The 17,303-nt window shown below is 40.8% G+C and overlaps 1 protein-coding gene across 1 annotated transcript in view; it reads left to right on the top strand.

The window, feature by feature from the left end:
* The window catches only part of LOC147690328 (uncharacterized), a 196,606-nt gene extending 179,509 nt beyond the window's left edge, over positions 1-17,097 (top strand). The window contains 1 exon segment of the mRNA XM_086939476.1: positions 15,888-17,097. Within this exon segment, the coding sequence (XP_086795602.1) occupies positions 15,888-16,771 (884 nt within the window). The 3' untranslated portion in view covers positions 16,772-17,097.
* The last annotated feature ends 206 nt before the right edge of the window (positions 17,098-17,303 follow it).

The raw sequence follows: 17,303 nt of genomic DNA, 5'->3' as shown, positions 1-17,303 counted from the left end.
GCGTGTAATTTTCTTTAAAATTGCTTCGCTCCGCTCCGCTCCTTCCCTGAAAGTTTCGGGGGGATTCGTCAAGCGGGGGCCGAGAAAAAAGGGGGGTCCCAAAACGTATTTTCCCCATGTTAATTTCCGTAGGGCCCTTTAGACACGGCTACAGCCCAAACGGCTGAATGGAATTACACCAAACATGGCAAAATGTTAGGGCCTGGTATGCAGATTTGCCTTTGCTATGTTTGGTGAAAATCCCTCCAGTAGTTCTTGAGAAAATTGAATTTGAAATTTTTCAAATGGCATTTTCTATGGGACCTTTAGACACGGCTACAGCCCGAACGGCTGAACGGAATTACACCAAACTTGGCAAAATGGTAGGGAGTAGTGCCTTTTCTATATTTGGTGAAAATCCCTCCAGTAGTTGTTGAGAAAATTGAATTTGAGCAAATTATATATCTATATGCGCTCAACATTTTATTGGGAATAACTTTGGCGCCGATTGAGGAATCTGTGTGTAATTTTCCAGAATTTTGGCCAGCTCCGCTCCGCTCCTTCCCTGAAAGTTTCGGGGGGATTCGTCAAGCGGGGGCCGAAAGGGGGGTCCCAAAACGTGTTTTCCCCATGTTAATTTCCATAGGGACCTTTAGACACGGCTACAGCCCGAATGGCTGAATGAAAATCCCTCCAGTAGTTCTTGAGAAAATTGAATTTGAAATTGTTCAAATGGCATTTTCTATGGGACCTTCAGACACGGCTACAGCCCGAACGACTGAACGGAATTACACCAAACTTGGCAAAATGGTAGGGACAGGTATGTAGTAGTGCCTTTTCTATATTTGGTGAAAATCCCTACAGTAGTTGTTGAGAAAATTGAATTTGAGCAAATTATATATCTATATGCGCTCACCGTACGCGTACCGTACGCGTACGTGCGCGAGCGAGTTTCTGATTAGCTGGCTGTCAACTGTCAACATTCCAAACTGTCCAAACCAGGAAGTGTTGGCCACCATCTTGTTTTTCAGGAGAACTGAGGCGCAAGAGAGCCCAAAACAAGAGTGGAAAACACGAAAAGGGGGCAGGGTAGAGACCGCCGAACCCTCTAGCCCTTCTCAGGGGGTCCCACGATTTAAAATTAAAAAAATACAAATTTACACTTGGTGGTCCTTCTGGGACCCCCTGAGAAGGGCTAGGGGGTCAGGGGGTCTCAACCCTGCCCCCTTTTTGCGTTTTCCACTCTTGTTTTGAGCTCTCTTGTGCCTCACTTCTCCTGAGAAACAAGATGGGTGCTCAGGTGGTCCCAGAAGGATAATAACATATATAAACGTTATCCGCTAATAGAATTAGCATTTACAAAACCTTTGAAATTTATTGAAAAAAAATATTGGTTTCACGCCTGATATAGTTAGGAATTAGCATTTTAAAAACCTTTCAAATTCACTTAAAAAACCATAGGTTTCAGGCCTTATATAGTTAGGAATTAGCATTTAAAAAACCTTGCAAATTCACTTAAAAAACCATAGGTTTCAGGCCTTATATAGTTAGGAATTAGCATTTTAAAAAACATTGAAATTGCTCCTATATAGTTAGTTGTACTAACTATATTTCGCGCACCCGCAATCCACTGCTGATGATGTCACATATTACACCATTCATGACATGGTCAGTGACATCACTGATGACATCTCAAATGACATCACTGATGACATCTCATTTGACATAACTGATGACATCACTGATGACATCATCGAGTGACTGTGTGTTTCTGTAAAGTTTAATATGATCCAAATGCTAATTCCTAACTATATAAGGCCTGAAACCTATGGTTTTTTAAGTGAATATATATATATCTACATATATATATATATATATATCAGGAACACTCCAAACTTTCTCATGCAAGTAAGGCACTGACTCCGTGAAATAGATGATCCCAAATAAGTTTTATTCACTCATTAGGCTGCTTGACGCGTTTCGGCGGTAAGCACCCGCCTTGTTCACAACATCTTCACAGACTGTGATTATATTTATACCCCTTAGTCATATATATATATATATATAGATATATATATTGCCACAAGGATATATATATATATATATATAATATATATATATATATATATACATATATATATATATATATATATATATATATATATATATATTCACTGAAAAAAACATAGGTTTCACACCAGTTATAGTTAGGAATTAGCATTTTAAAAACCTATTAAATTCACTGAAAAAACCATAGGTTTCACACCAGTTATAGTCAGCTGGAAATTTTACTGACATAAAACCATTGAAATTCCATGTTATAGTTAGTTGGACTCACTATAACTTGCACGTGTAATGCACTGCTGATGACATCATATATTACATCACTCATGACATGGTCAGTGACATCACTCATGACATCACTGATGACACCATCCAGTGAATGTGTGCCTTTCTGAAAAAGAAATATGTTTTATATATGTATATGTAAAGGTCAATGGAAGAATAAATGCTTAAATAAGTGTCTTAATGGATGTTTTTTTTTAAATTGATTGGTTAACTGGCTTATTAAGTGTATTTTAGTGAATACATATATTAGCGAATATTGTTTAAATATTTAAATGTTTGTATCAGTGTTTCACTTTGTGTATAACTGGCTGCATGGGTTGGTGAGTAGCTACATGTGTGTGTATATGAGTTATTAGATGTTTTTTTTAGTATCAGTATGAGTGTCTGTATGGTTTGATGGGGGTATTACTTAGCACATAGCTGCATCAATGACTGACTCACTGTTTGTATGTGTTTGGAAGACAGCTTATGTGCAGGACTGTATGGATGGATGAGTGTGTATATGTGTGTGTTAGTGAGTGAATGGCTGTCTCACTAGTGTCTTTATCAGTAAATACATATGTTTTAATCTAGTATATGTGAGTATTGATGTATATAAGTGAGTATATGTGAGAGGGACAGATTGTAAGAGTTCCTGTTTAAATAAGTATGTGTTTCGATAAGTGATTGTTTAAGAGAGTAAGTATGTGTAAGTTTCCTTAGAAGTAAGGTGGTAGTGTGTGTATAGCTGTATATGCAAAGAAATGGATGTTCAATAGTTTATTTGCATGTGTGAGTATGTGTGTGCGCAACTTTTGGAAGACTGTCGATGTGTTACAGGATGTATAGGTGTATCTCTACATATGATGAGTGAGTATATGTATGAGTGACTACATAGAACTGTTGGTGAATTAGTGAATGTGTATATAAATGGTGGAATTACTGAAATGGTTGTTGTAACTGGTATGGGTATCTCCTTTTTTTTTTAAATGTTAGTTTCTATTTTTGAATATGTGTTTCAAAGGTTACAGTGAAAGGAGGTCTGTCACTCTGTCACAAGGATGGTGTCATCAGTGATGTCATGAGTGATGCCACTGACCATGTCATGAGTGATGTAATATATGACGTCATCAGCAGTGCATTACACACGCAAGTTATAGTGAGTACAACTAACTATAACGTGGAATTTCAATGGTTTTATGTCAGTAAAATTTCCAGCTAACTATAACTGGTGTGAAACCTATGTTTTTTTCAGTGAATTTAATAGGTTTTTTAAATGCTAATTCCTAACTATAACTGGTGTGAAACCTATGGTTTTTTCAGTGAATTTCATAGGTTTTTTAAATGCTAATTCCTAACTATAACGGATATGAAACCTATGGTTTTTTCAGTGAAGTTCATAGGTTTTTTAAATGCTAATTCCTAACTATATATAAGGCCCCAAACCTATATTTTTTTATTTGAATTTCAAAATGTTGTTAATAGCAAATGTCTATAGCTATAAAATGTAATATTTTTGAAAAAAAATGAATCCTATATTTTATTTGTATTTAAAAAAATAAATGTATGTATATTTTTTTTTGTTTTTTTTTTTTACCCTGGCGCGCCCCGGTGAGCTACCCATAAAGCGTAGTGTTTTTAAGCGCCCCGGAGCGCGCCCCGGAGCGCGCTCCGTAGAGCGTCCCGTTAGCGCTATTGCCGCGAACGAAAACATAATCGTGACGTATCGCGTAGCCGCGTCCACGTGATACGCACGGCGTAAACGCACCCGGAAGCACTCGAGCGAATACGATCGCGCAACGTAAACATGTGACGCGCTTACGCGACGCACCCGGGGGCGCGCCGCGTAAGCACTTCGGTCATGTGACCTGAAAATAACACTTTTTATTGGTGCAGAACAGTTTTGGTTTCATAATGATGAAATCCCTGGTCTTGTGACCTGAAAATAACACTTCTCATTGGTTCAGGCCTTTTTTTTTCCAAATGATGAAAGACCCCATCTTTTTTCCTTATTCTGACTTTGTCCTTTGACTTAGGAAGACCTGTTTGGCAATCTTTCAGATATATTTTGTACCTTCAAATGGCTACAATAGCAGCAGCAGCTGGAGCATCTGCACCACCACCACCACCACAACCACCAAGAGGACCACCACAAGATTACATTGGTGGGCAACAAGAGGAGGAGGAGAAGATGGCTGCAAGAACACAATACCCCATACCAGCCAAAACCACCCATTGTATGGGAGTTTTTTTTCGATCCCAGAGGGAAAGAAAAAAGTAAATGCGGCCAAGGTGACTTGCCTAATCTGTGGCGTGGAACTTTCCAGGGGAAACCCTAATAAGAAATACTCTTTCGGAAACAACACCATGATTCGCCACATGCAGCGCAGGCATCCAATCAACTATTCTGCTGCAGAGATGAGGGAACTGGCAAGTAACCTTCCCCAATCGTCAAGCTCCACCTCTCAAAGAAATCAACCCACTCCAACGGGACCAGAGGCAAGGGAGACGATCCCTTGCATTCAGCCACGGTTTGCGGATTTCCGTATAACATGTATACATTGTGGTAAGACCATCTCCTATGGTGAACTGAGCATAAAGCTCATCGTCCTTGCTGGGGACAACCACAAATGCCTCAAAAAACTCTAATTTTTTCTTATTTTTTTTTCTGCTCCAGTTGAGCCATTTTCAATTCCCTGTTTTTCGTTTATCCCCATAAAAATACCAAAAAAAAATAAAATAGTTCATAAAAGACAAAAAAAGTACAAAATGTTCCAAAAACACAAAAAAATATAAAACAACAAAAAGAAGCACCGTGGGGCCCTTTTATAGCCCCCACATCAAACCTAGGGGGTCAGGGGGTGTCTACCCTGCCCCCTTATGGTGATTTCCCCACTTTTTTTTCCACCTCTTGTGTGTCTATCCTACCGAGACACAAGATGGCGGCCGCTCCGGACTGTTTCGAATGTTTACAGACACCCGAGAGCCAATCAGCTTTCCGTGCGCACCTCGCGTGTCGCGCCCGCTGCGCTCCCCGGTGCGCGTACCGGGGCGAGGCCATAGATATATATATTTTTTGGAACCTAAATTACTCAAAATCCACTGGAGCACATATCTTGAGACATAGCAAAGGCACATCGGGCTACCAGTCCCTACAATTTTGCCAAGTTTGGTGGAAATCCATTCAGCCGTTCGGGCTAAAAGTGAGTTTGACCGCCCTATGGAAATTAACATGGGAAAAACACGTTTTGGGACCCCCTTTTATCTCGGCCCCCGCTTGACGAATCCCCCCCAAATTTTCAAGGAAGGACCGGAGCTCCGCAAGGCAAATTTGAGGACATTTTTAGGCAGATTCGTCAACCGGCGCCAAAGTTATTCCAAATAGAATTTTGAGATTTTGCATGAAAAAAAATCCTAACTATAACTACCTACTGGCAAAATTGTAGGGACTCGTAGCTCGATGTGCCTTTGCTATGTCTCAAGATATGTGCTCCAGTGGTTTTTGAGTAATTTAGGTTAAAAAAAATATATATATCTATAGGCGCGCCCCGGTACGCGCACCGGGCGTGCTACGCGACTTGCACGCGGGAAGCTGATTGGCTCTCGGGTGTCTGTAAACATTCGAAACAGTCCGGAGCGGCCGCCATCTTGTGTCTCGGTAAGATCGAGACACAAGAGGTGGCAAAAACATAGGGGGAAATAAAAGGGCCCCGCTCAGAAATAAAAAAATTCAATTTGCGCGGGGGGAGCGCCCGGTACGCGCACCGGGAAGCGGACCGGGGAGCGTAGCATGGGGAAAACCCAGTTTATTCATTGCGTCATCTCTACGACCCTTTCTTGCGTCAATACGCCCCTTTTGCATACATTACACCTAACGTAGGTATAATGTGGAGCAGGGGTTTACAAAGTGACGCATCTACCTAGATGCGTCACTTTGTAAATATAACTCAATAAGGTGCATGTTTTACGCTGCTGATGCGTCACAAAAAGTGACGTACCGGTGGTGTAAAAGTGACGCATGGCCTTATAAATGAGGCCTTCAGTCTTCTACTCATGCGTCATATTAAATATATGACGTATTATGTCGCAAGTACTTACAGATACGTCAGTATTTCAGACGTATCTGTAAGCGCAAAAGTGATGCATTGCTGGAGTGTGTCACAAAAATGATGCAACTCCAACAATGCATCCTTTCACATGGGGCCAGGCCCATGTGAAAGGGCCTGCATCAGTCTTACGTCTGCTGTGAAACAGGCGCAAGATTTTGACGCAACAGCGTCATAAAAGTGACACAGTGATATATCATAGATTTCACTGCGTCACCTCTTGCGTCAATACGTCCCTTTTGCATACATTACACCTGACGTAGGTATAATGTGGCACAGGGGTTTACAAAGTGACGCATCTACCTAGATGCGTCACTTTGTAAATATAACTCAATAAGGTGCATGTTTTACGCTGCTGATGCATCACAAAAAGTGACGTACCGGTGGCGTAAAAGTGACGAAAGGCCTTATAAATGAGGCCTTCAGTCTTCTACTCATGCGTCATATTAAATATATGACGTATTATGTTGCAAGTACTTACAGATACGTCAGTATTTCAGACGTATCTGTAAGCGCAAAAGTGATGCATTGCTAGAGTGTGTCACAAAAATGATACAACTCCAGCGATGCATCCTTTCACATGGGGCCAGGCCCATGTGAAAGGGCCTGCATCAGTCTTATTCCTGCTGTGAAACAGGCGCAAGATTTTGACGCAACAGCGTCATAAAAGTGACGCAGTGATATCTCATAGATTTCACTGCATCACCTCTTGTGTCAATATGTCCCTTTTGCATATTACACCTGACGTAGGTATAATGTGGCACAGGGGTTTACAAAGTGACGCATCTACCTAGATGCATCACTTTGTAAATATGACTCAATAAGGTGCATTTTTACAGCACTGGTGTGTCACAAAAAGTGACGTACCGGTGGCGTAAAAGTGACGCATGGCCTCATAAATGAGGCCTTCAGTCTTCTACTCATGCGTCATATTAAATATATGACGTATTATGTCGCAAGTACTTACAGATACGTCAGTATTTCAGACGTATCTGTAAGCGCAAAAGTGATGCATTGCTAGAGTGTGTCACAAAAATGATGCAACTCCAGCAATGCATCCTTTCACATGGGGCCAGGCCCATGTGAAAGGGCCTGCATCAGTCTTACGCCTGCTGTGAAACAGGCGCAAGATTTTGACGCAACAGCGTCATAAAAGTGACGCAGTGATAGCTCATAGATTTCACTGCGTCACCTCTTGCGTCAATATGTCCCTTTTGCATACATTACACCTGACGTAGGTATAATGTGGCACAGGGGTTTACAAAGTGACGCATCTACCTAGATGCATCACTTTGTAAATATGACTCAATAAGGTGCATTTTTTACAGCACTGGTGCGTCACAAAAAGTGACGTACCGGTGGCGTAAAAGTGACGCATGGCCTCATAAATGAGGCCTTCAGTCTTCTACTCATGCGTCATATTAAATATATGACGCATTATGTCGCAAGTACTTACAGATACGTCAGTATTTCAGATGTATCTGTAAGCGCAAAAGTGATGCATTGCTGGAGTGCGTCACAAAAATGATGCAACTCCAGCAATGCATCTTTTCTTACCCTTCCACACCCCTGTTCCTTTTCTACATTTTCTTTGAATATCCACATTCCCCATGTTCACTCTCCTTCTCCTTACTTTCCTTCCCAACACTCACCTTCTTTCAGTCTCCCTACTTCACTTCCTTTCCCCTCTCACACCTTTCTGTTCTTTCTTACTCATTTTCCTTTCCTTTATCAATGCACTCCACTTCACTTACTCTTTTTAATTTTTTAAGAATATAGCTCTTTGATGAGAATTGGAGGTAGTTCTGAAAATAACTTTTTTTTTCTTCTTTTTTTTTTTTTTTAGAACAAAAACAGGGAATGGAAACTGCTCAACAGGAGCAAAAAAATAAAATAAAATTAGGGCTGGGAACGGCAGCGATGGTTCTCCAATGATCGAACCATGAGCAGAACACTTTGCTCCCCATAGCAAAGTAGCTGATCACAGTATCTGCATTTAAGGACGCCTTTGTTAAATGCAGGCTTAATGTTCGGAACCAGCTCTTGTGATCTCCCCCTCACAGATGTTGTTGGTCCTCCGGTGGATGTAGAGGCCCCATGACTGGGAACCTCTTGGGCCAGAGCCCTGACACTTTCCCGGGCAAAATTCTGGGGGTGCCTCCTCTCCATATGGCGAACCATTGTGGAGTTCCCAAAAGAATATTTTTTAGTGGGGTCAGCCCATGACAGGACTGTGTGACAGATCCTGCACTCCACCTTTGGAGCATTTACCTTCTTTTGGTCTTCTGGTATGGAAAAAAACTTCCATATGAAGTGTTCTTTTACCCGGGGTGGAGGAACCTCTTCATCAATAAATGTCTCTCTGTCTTCATCATTACTGGATTCTCTGGCAGCCATGGTAATAAAAGAAAGATCCAAGAGCAAAAAACAGGTCTTTCAGTCACAAAGGTGAAAGAAGAATTGAAGGAAATGGGTGGGGATTTCATTAGGCATTAGCCCTAATGATTTCTGTATGAGAACCTTCAATAGATCAATAGAGAAGTATGAAACTATCTCATTTCCAAAGACAAGTTATACTTTATATATGGTTACTCGATGTCTTATGCTGTGTTCAATTTGACAGTTCCCTTTTAACAAGAAAATGAATGTAACAACATGTGTAATTTTGAGAAGAATCGGAGGCATATAATTTTGAAAATTCCGAAGATACTTTTTGTATTGGCAGGACAAAGTGGTGTGTGTTTTGAGAACATGTCTCTCAGAATGTGTCCTTTTTATATATGAGGAAAAAGCAGCCATTGGGCTGCAATTGCCGATCCACGGCAAGATTTATATATTTTTAAAGCACTGTTAGTGCAATAAAAATGGCAGGTCTTAACCTGCAATTGACAGTGTCACTCATAATTCAAACGAGTGATACGCAGTCCCCATATACTTGGGCCATGAGGAGAGATATGGACTGGGCACACACCGGTAATCTTAGCCATGTGAAAACAGAAATTGTGATGCTATGTTTTCTGGGGGCAGGTGTCTCTCTTTCGGAGAGTCGCCCATGCCGATACACGGCAATATCAAACTGTAGCTGTATTTGTTTAGATACAGATAACGAATGCTCAAATGTGCATAAAAACACACTCAAAGATGGCGCTTATGATCGTGCATAGTGTATTCCCTTGTCTACTGTTATCACACTGTTTGAATGATTTAAAAATGGCGCCACGCATCGCGTTCCCTTGTGACACTGAGGAAGGGACGCTTCCCGAAACGCGTTTGTCTTGAATAAAAGTTTGTTGTAAATTGCCAAAACCCGTGAGTGCTGCCGCTTTTCTTCTACTTGGGGATATGTGAAGAGAGCTTTGGAGCAACTATTTAAGGCGCGGTACACCAACGCGTGGCAGCACCAGCCAGCAGAGTGACTCGCGATACAGGTGGACTTTGGAACAAAGATATATATATATATATATATATATATATTGCCACAAGGTGGTCCAACCGCTGAGCTTGCACCACCCCAGCAACAAGGGGGCCGCAGGTTGTGTATACAACGGAACCTTGATGCGGACCAGCGATGGATTGAAAACTGACACTGCCACACGAGGCCCATCCTTGGGTTTTTTAATTTTTTTAAAGGGACAGTATCAAGTGCGGCCTGGTTTGAGTAAACTACGTCCCCCATAATGCCCCATGCTACAATAATACCTGCCCATCCAGGGTGCGTGGATACATGCATTTAAAAAGAAGTGGGAGACGTGCACGCATTCGTTCCAGTCAGTCTCTGAGGAAGAAGGAAACTCCTTCGAACGCGTCGGGCATTGAAGGATGGAGCAACTGATACCCGCATCGCGAGGCAGTGGATGTTTGTACCTGAATAAAGCCTTGTGAAGGAACGCTGTTATGGAGTGCTGCTTTTTGCGAGGGCAAGTTTGGAGCGTTGATACTAGGCGGTGGTCCAGCCGCCGAGCTTGCACCACCCCAGCAACAAGGGGGCCGCAGGTTGTGTATACAACGGAACCTTGATGCGGAAACCAGCGATGGATTGAAAACTGATTCTGCCACACGAGGCCCATCCTTGGGTTTGTTCACTTTTTTTAAAGGGACAGTATCAAGTGCGACCCGGTTTGAGTAAACTACTTCCCCCATAATGCCCCATGCTACAATAATACCTGCCCATCCAGGGGCGTGGATACATGCATTTAAAAAGAAGTGGGAGACGTGATTAGTTTTAACTTGGGTCATATGTCAACCTGTCATTTTAACTTCAATCTCTGTTGTTCGGACTTAATTCATCTTGCCACCTCTTTCCATAAACCACCCCATGCTTGCTCCGAGAGCTGTGTATCTGTTACTTAATCCCACCTCAATATATTTGTCCACTTGTGCAGATTCCTGGGAGTCCAAAGTATTGTGTATAAAGCAGTTGCTATGACGTTCATGTTAGTGAATTGCCCCACTGAGATTTCCTCAGATTGTCTTTGTCTAGTAGCTGTATTTCTTTTCTCGTGGTCTTGGTAAGAGCCTAATTCCTTAGTAATCTTACAACGTGTCTACTTCTAGCACGTTGTGTGTTCTTCCGCAATTTCCCAGAAATCTGATTTCTCCATTATTCAATAGATCTACTGTTCTGTAATGTCATCCTACCATTTCTTGTAAGCTCTGTCCTATCAAGCTTGTTTGAAATATAGTTTGTATAGTGATGGATGTGTAATTTGTATTTGGTGTGATGGAGGGGGAAGATACTGTTATGTCCCAAATGGTCAGCACCATGCTAGTAATCTGGCTGCAATTAAGTCTTGCTGGTCTCCTGCTTGGTATTGCAAGATCATATACCAGGGGACCCTCATATGATGCCTCTGTTTGCTTGAATGTCTGCAAACTCATTCTCCGAGGATTAGCAGTCTTGCTACTATGTAATATTCCTGCAGGTCAGATAAGCTAAGTTCCTTCTCGCTACTGGCGCTTTCAGTGGAATAGCTCACGGATGCTGCTTTGTATTCTGCCTGTCTAATTCTAGTATCTACCTCCGAAGAATACTGAAAACTGATATTTAAATTTATATTGGCATAACTGACTGATATTCTACAAATCCAGGTATTGTTTTTAAATCTGCATCATCTGATATATTGTTTTATTTTGTCCAATATTTTCACGGTGTTGGTGGTGTACACCTTACTTACTTTAAACATGATATACACCTATATTAAAATTCTTCACCAGTTTAATTGGGGAACTGACCTTCTAGTTCCTCTTTTTCCTTTCCACTTGTGTTTATATGTAAAATATATCTGTGTTTTCCATATTCATTTTATATCCAGATACCTTCCCGAAGTTATTTAGTATGTGTATAAGACCTGGTGTTGAAGTGGTCGGCTCTGAAGCTGATAGCATAACTTTATATGTGAACCACGTCCTTCTACCTTCTTCTTTTTCTTCATCTCCCCCAAAAAGAGGAGTCTAATGAGCTGCAGTGAGACCCTTCTCTTCATTTCCAACAGTTCCGTTGGTGGAAAAAACTGTAAGGGGGCGGTGGGTACCCCACCTCATTCGCCTTCTCAATTCCTACCATTCTGAATATACATCCTTTGCCAAGATCTTAATTTAGGTTCTTTGGTATGAGCAGGCCTTGAAAAATCATAAAAATGTTACTAGACTTGCAGGTCGAGTAACTTCAATAATCTACTACTTGACCTAACTGTAATGTATTTGACCCGTAAATTGGTCTCAAATTGTGTGATCATTGGCAAATATTTTATTTTACAGTCACCTTTTTCTTCATTCACCCACAGTCACCTTTTTCTTCATTCACCCATGAGTGCACCTTCAAATATGTGAGTTCAGCATTTCCACTGTACAAAATGAAACCCATTTTTTGATTAAATAGACAAAACGTTTGCTTCATGTGAAATGGGGAGAGGATGTAGCCTTACGGCTAGAGCAGTCCACCTTGAAGCTGGGGAACCGAGTGGATATGGTATGAGATGTTTTTAAGTGAAAATAAAAAGATATACTTCTCACATTCTTGACCTAAATAATGGAGAGGTATGTGTTTTATCCTTCATGTAGATTTCTTAAAGTAAACCTTTGATAAACAAATGTTCCATGAATTTCTAATACATTGTATAAATTGATATAATATGACAAATAAACAATAAAAGAAAACACAAAAATGTAATTAAACTTTGGTGCTCAGGCAACATACATATTGGAGTGAGAGATTGATAATTTGTTGAGTGAATAGAAAGGTTGCTGGTGGACTCTTCTCTATTCAAAACCAAAAGACACCATGCTACTCACAACTCAGCCCACATATGTTTGAAATATATGTTCTTCTAGCTCCTCAAAGCCAAAAATAGCTTGTCTGTACCACAGACTAACACCCTGCTTACTCATTACATTCTCTGCTACACTATCTGTACCACTCCCCTGTGCACCTGTTGTGCCCTGCATCACATACCTTATTATATACGCTCTAAGTTCACTTTTGCTTTGACTCACTTTTATTGCTCTGCTAAGACAATTTTTACCCAAGTGGCCTATGCTGATGAACTCTTTCCACACGACACGTGCACCCTACTGTAAATAAACCCACCAGAGTTCCAAGGAACTGCTGTGGTGATTAATTTCATGAGTAAACTATTGGTCTCCATTAACCATTATGCCACAGCCTGTGCCTCTACCTGACTAGCTGGCATTGAATTCTATGACAATATTTAGCAATTTTACCAGAATGCCTATACTATTCCAGGTTTCCATGTGATTCAGACACTAGCTGAATTTCATCCTGTTGTCAACCAGAAAAACATTGAAAACCCCATAGCCTATGGTATTTTATCTTCAAGTGTTAAATAGTCCTGTTGTCTAATAACCTGGCAAAATAGCCCATAACAAAGGGGAGATGCCTTCAACGTGGCCAAGTATTCTGAGGAAAATATGTTCCTTCCTAGACATTTCTCCCTATCAAAGAAGTTATCACCTTGCCCATGAAAACCCCTAGATTTTATCTGGTGACTTGTGGTCAGAGGAAGATTTCTCCTAATGTAGCAGAGAATTCAGACCCTGGTGGAGAGCTATTACCATGTAAATGTGTCCCAAAGTCTATTCTCATCCTGCAACATGAAAAAATTATTGTCCTGATAGGTGGCCATCCGTACTCTGAAGTCTCATTCACTGGAGTAAGTAGCTTAGAAAAATACCATTGGATAGATGTCATGCCTAATAGGAGACTGGAATATTTCCACACCTTGACTGCCTACTTGAACTGTAGAAACCAGCAGGGAGAGCCCAATGTGCAGTTCATTCAGTGACAGTAACTATTTTCCAGACCTATTTACATATGTATTTAGTAATCCCTTGAATGCTTGAAGGGGTAATGTTATAAATAAGGTGTAATACTCATTGCCAGTGAAGATAAAGAGTGAGAGTAATAGAGAGGGAGAGATGGAAAAATAGGGAGGCAGAGAGAAAGAGAGTGTGGGCTGGGATGGTGGTACTTTGATTATTCAGGAGTTCAGCTCAGTACTATTGAATAATTCTACGTTCTTTGGAAGTTTAGACACTTAAGAAGAATTCTCTTGGGAGTGTTGATGCAGAGGTAGAAGGGTCGGGCTTCCGTGACCTGTATGCGGTAACCTGTTATGAATTAAAGGATTGGGAAAATATGTTTCGTGTAAACTGATTCTTTGGGTGTATCACCATCTACACGGTAACTTTATCCATTTGTTGTCCTCATACCTTACAACTGGCCCACTGCAGCGCCAAGAGACGAAACAGGTACCCTGAACTTTGGAAGGATCTTAAAGACTGTTTTCTGAAAAAAAGTAATCCCAGCCACAATCTTCCCCCTTTGCTCAGTAAATAGAAAAATGGGTGTTACTACACTCTGGGATTAAATAATGAGTTTGAACCTTTAATAATCTATCAAGTAATAGTTTGGCACTTGCCTATCATTTGACTAACAGATAATATTTACCCGAGTGCTTGATACTTCATCCTAACTAAGCGGCCTGACAGTTGCCTTTGATGAAATTACTTGACAATTAAGTAGTTGATATTTCTTATTTACTAGAATACTTGTTACTTCCATATGACAGGGCTTCCTCGTAATTATTTTGCACATTGAACAGTTAGCATACATTCTGTCACTGGAATGAATTACACTTTCTTTTTACTAGGCTGCTAAATGGGTTCATTTTATGGGACACAGACATTAACCAACTAGTTCACTCTCCCATGAACTTCCTCATGTGTCTCTGTCAACACTAGTTGATTGTATGTGAATATTAGAAGACTACCCAGTGTCACTATTTGAACTTGTGGCAAAGCGTTTACTCATCCTGAAACATAAAATAATTGTGTGCAGGTAGGTAGATTGTCTGGCTCCGAGAGTCGCTGCCCCTAGATTCAGTAAAGAACATACTGATATTCTCCAAACAACAGGTTGCCCCAAGTCCTACCTACAGAAGAAATGTCTTTGTTTGATGGTTACCTTGTCAAGTCTCTTTTACAAAATATTAGTGAAATATAAGAGTGTATGCTCTCTTTTACTTCTCTACTGTCATTGTTATAATGTTTGTAAGAGTAAGGGCACTCAGCCAATCTCTGTGTGACTAAAGCCAAGGCAGACAGATAATAATACTTAAATTCTGGCAGAGCCCAGAGGGTGATGCAGAATCAGTGGTTGGCCGTGTGTGGTGCTGGGCTCACCCTATCTATGACCTGGAGTTATTTACTACTGTTTTTGGGTCATTTTTGTCTAGTAACATTAAAAGTGTAGTTTGTGAATAGCAATGGGCTTACTGTTTTGTGGGTGGGTACATGCCCCTCCCTAAATACTTCTTTACTCCTCCCTGAACTCCTTACTCCTCCCTAATCCCCTCCCATTTACTAGTAAGTATGCCCCTTTTCCTAGCCATCTCCCCTGGTCTCTCCCACATTTACCACTAAGTAGTAAACATGCATGTGCAATGATCCTCTGCTAGAAAAGATAAGAGAGGAGGAGGTTGAGTTTTACACTCCTAGGTTGGTGAATAGCATTTTGTAGTACTTTTGTAGTACTGTTGTAGTACTACTAAACATACTACAAAATGCAGTTTGTGAGTAGGCCCCATTATCTTCAATTATATTCCTCACAAAGGGATCTATAAACAAATGGTGACAAGGGGCATCCTATCTAATCGCAGGTCGAATTGCAATCATGCCAGTGTCTACGTTTCCCTATACAAATTCAGCAGACAGTCTCTTATATAGTTCCATAATGATGTTTGTGAACTGGGCAGGAAAATGAATCACTTTCTGCAACACTTTCTGAACCTTACTCGAGCATACCCAGCTTACCAGGTAAAATCTCTTTTTGGCATCTAGCCACTAGGTTGCTAAGGGTTTCTTTAAAACCTTTGCTTATTAACTTGTGAAGGTTGTAGTTATTATTGCAATAACATATTTCCCATATACTAAATGTAACTTTTTTTTATTCTGCAGCACACCAATTGGAGGCAGCAAGTTTGGATGTATTTGAGTGCAGGAAGAATTTAACTCACAAGTACAGCCTTAAACAAGCGACTGATAGACTCTTCTCTTGTTCTGAGTGTGAGAAGAGTTTTACTCAAAAGACTTTCCTTTTACAGCACCAAAGAAACCATACTGAAATGAGAACCTTTCCCTGCTCTGAGTGTGACAAAATATTTTCTTTAAAGCAGGAACTTCACTATCACCAGAGATTCCACAAAGCAGTGAGACCTTATTCATGCACTCTGTGTGAGAAAAGTTTTTTTCAGAAAGCATATCTGCTACAACACCTGAGGTTCCACACAGGAGTGAGACCTTTTCGGTGCACTGAATGTCAGAAAAGTTTTAAACTGAAGAATGATCTTCAACGTCACCAGCGTATTCACACGGGAGTTAGGCCCTTTTCATGCACCGACTGTGAGAAGCGTTTTACTCGAAAGGCAACTCTTCTACAGCACCAAAGAAAGCACACTGGAGTGAGGCCTCTTTCCTGCACTGACTGTGAGAAGAGCTTTACTGTGAAGACAGATCTTCATCGTCATCAGATAGTTCATACTGGAGAAAAACCTTTTCAATGCACTGAATGTCAGAAGTGCTTTAAATTCAAGAATGATCTTCAGCGTCACCAGATGATTCACTCCGGCGTTAGGCCTTTTCCCTGCAATGAATGTGAGAAGAGTTTTACTCGAAAGACTAATCTTCTACAGCATCAGAAGATACACACTGGAGTGAGACCCTTTCCTTGCACTGAGTGTAAAAAGAGCTTTACTCGAAACACAAATCTTCTAAGGCATCAGAGAACACATAGAAAAGTGCGGTCATATTCCACCTCTGAGCAGGAGAAGAATTCTACCTGAGAATGAAAACTTGACCTTCATAAGAGAATCTACGCTAGATTGAAGCACTTCAACTGAACATAATGTGGGAACATTGTTACTGAGAAGATAAGACTTACAGCATCTTAGAATCTCCACAGTAATTAGATATGTTTAATGCACTAAGTGTCATAAGAACTGTCCTGAAGAATTAAACCTTAAACAGCACTTAGAAACCAACACTGGTCTAATGCCTGGTACACCAAGTACAAAAAGAATTTTCTCAAAAGAATGGCATGGTGGAGGACATTTCATGTGGCCTCTCCTCCGGAGTAAGAACTTGTTTCCGACATTAAAGGACTTTTCATTACCACACAATTGTAAATCTGGACGTTTGGACTACCATAGTCTTCACAAAGGCAACCCTGGCAGAATGCAGAAAACACATAGATGTGAAGGAGTCTGCTCGTACTTACCCATCCACAACACTTGACACCTCACAACTCTCTTTTTGAGGCAACATTCAAACATAGATACTGTGATCCATCACCCCACTCTCTAACATCGATAATTT

This window comes from Lissotriton vulgaris, chromosome 9 (genome assembly GCF_964263255.1).
Source record: "Lissotriton vulgaris chromosome 9, aLisVul1.2, whole genome shotgun sequence".
Classification (NCBI taxonomy): Eukaryota; Metazoa; Chordata; class Amphibia; order Caudata; family Salamandridae; genus Lissotriton; species Lissotriton vulgaris.
The sequence above is the reverse complement of the archived record's forward strand: the minus strand, read 5'-3'. Positions and strand labels throughout refer to the sequence as shown.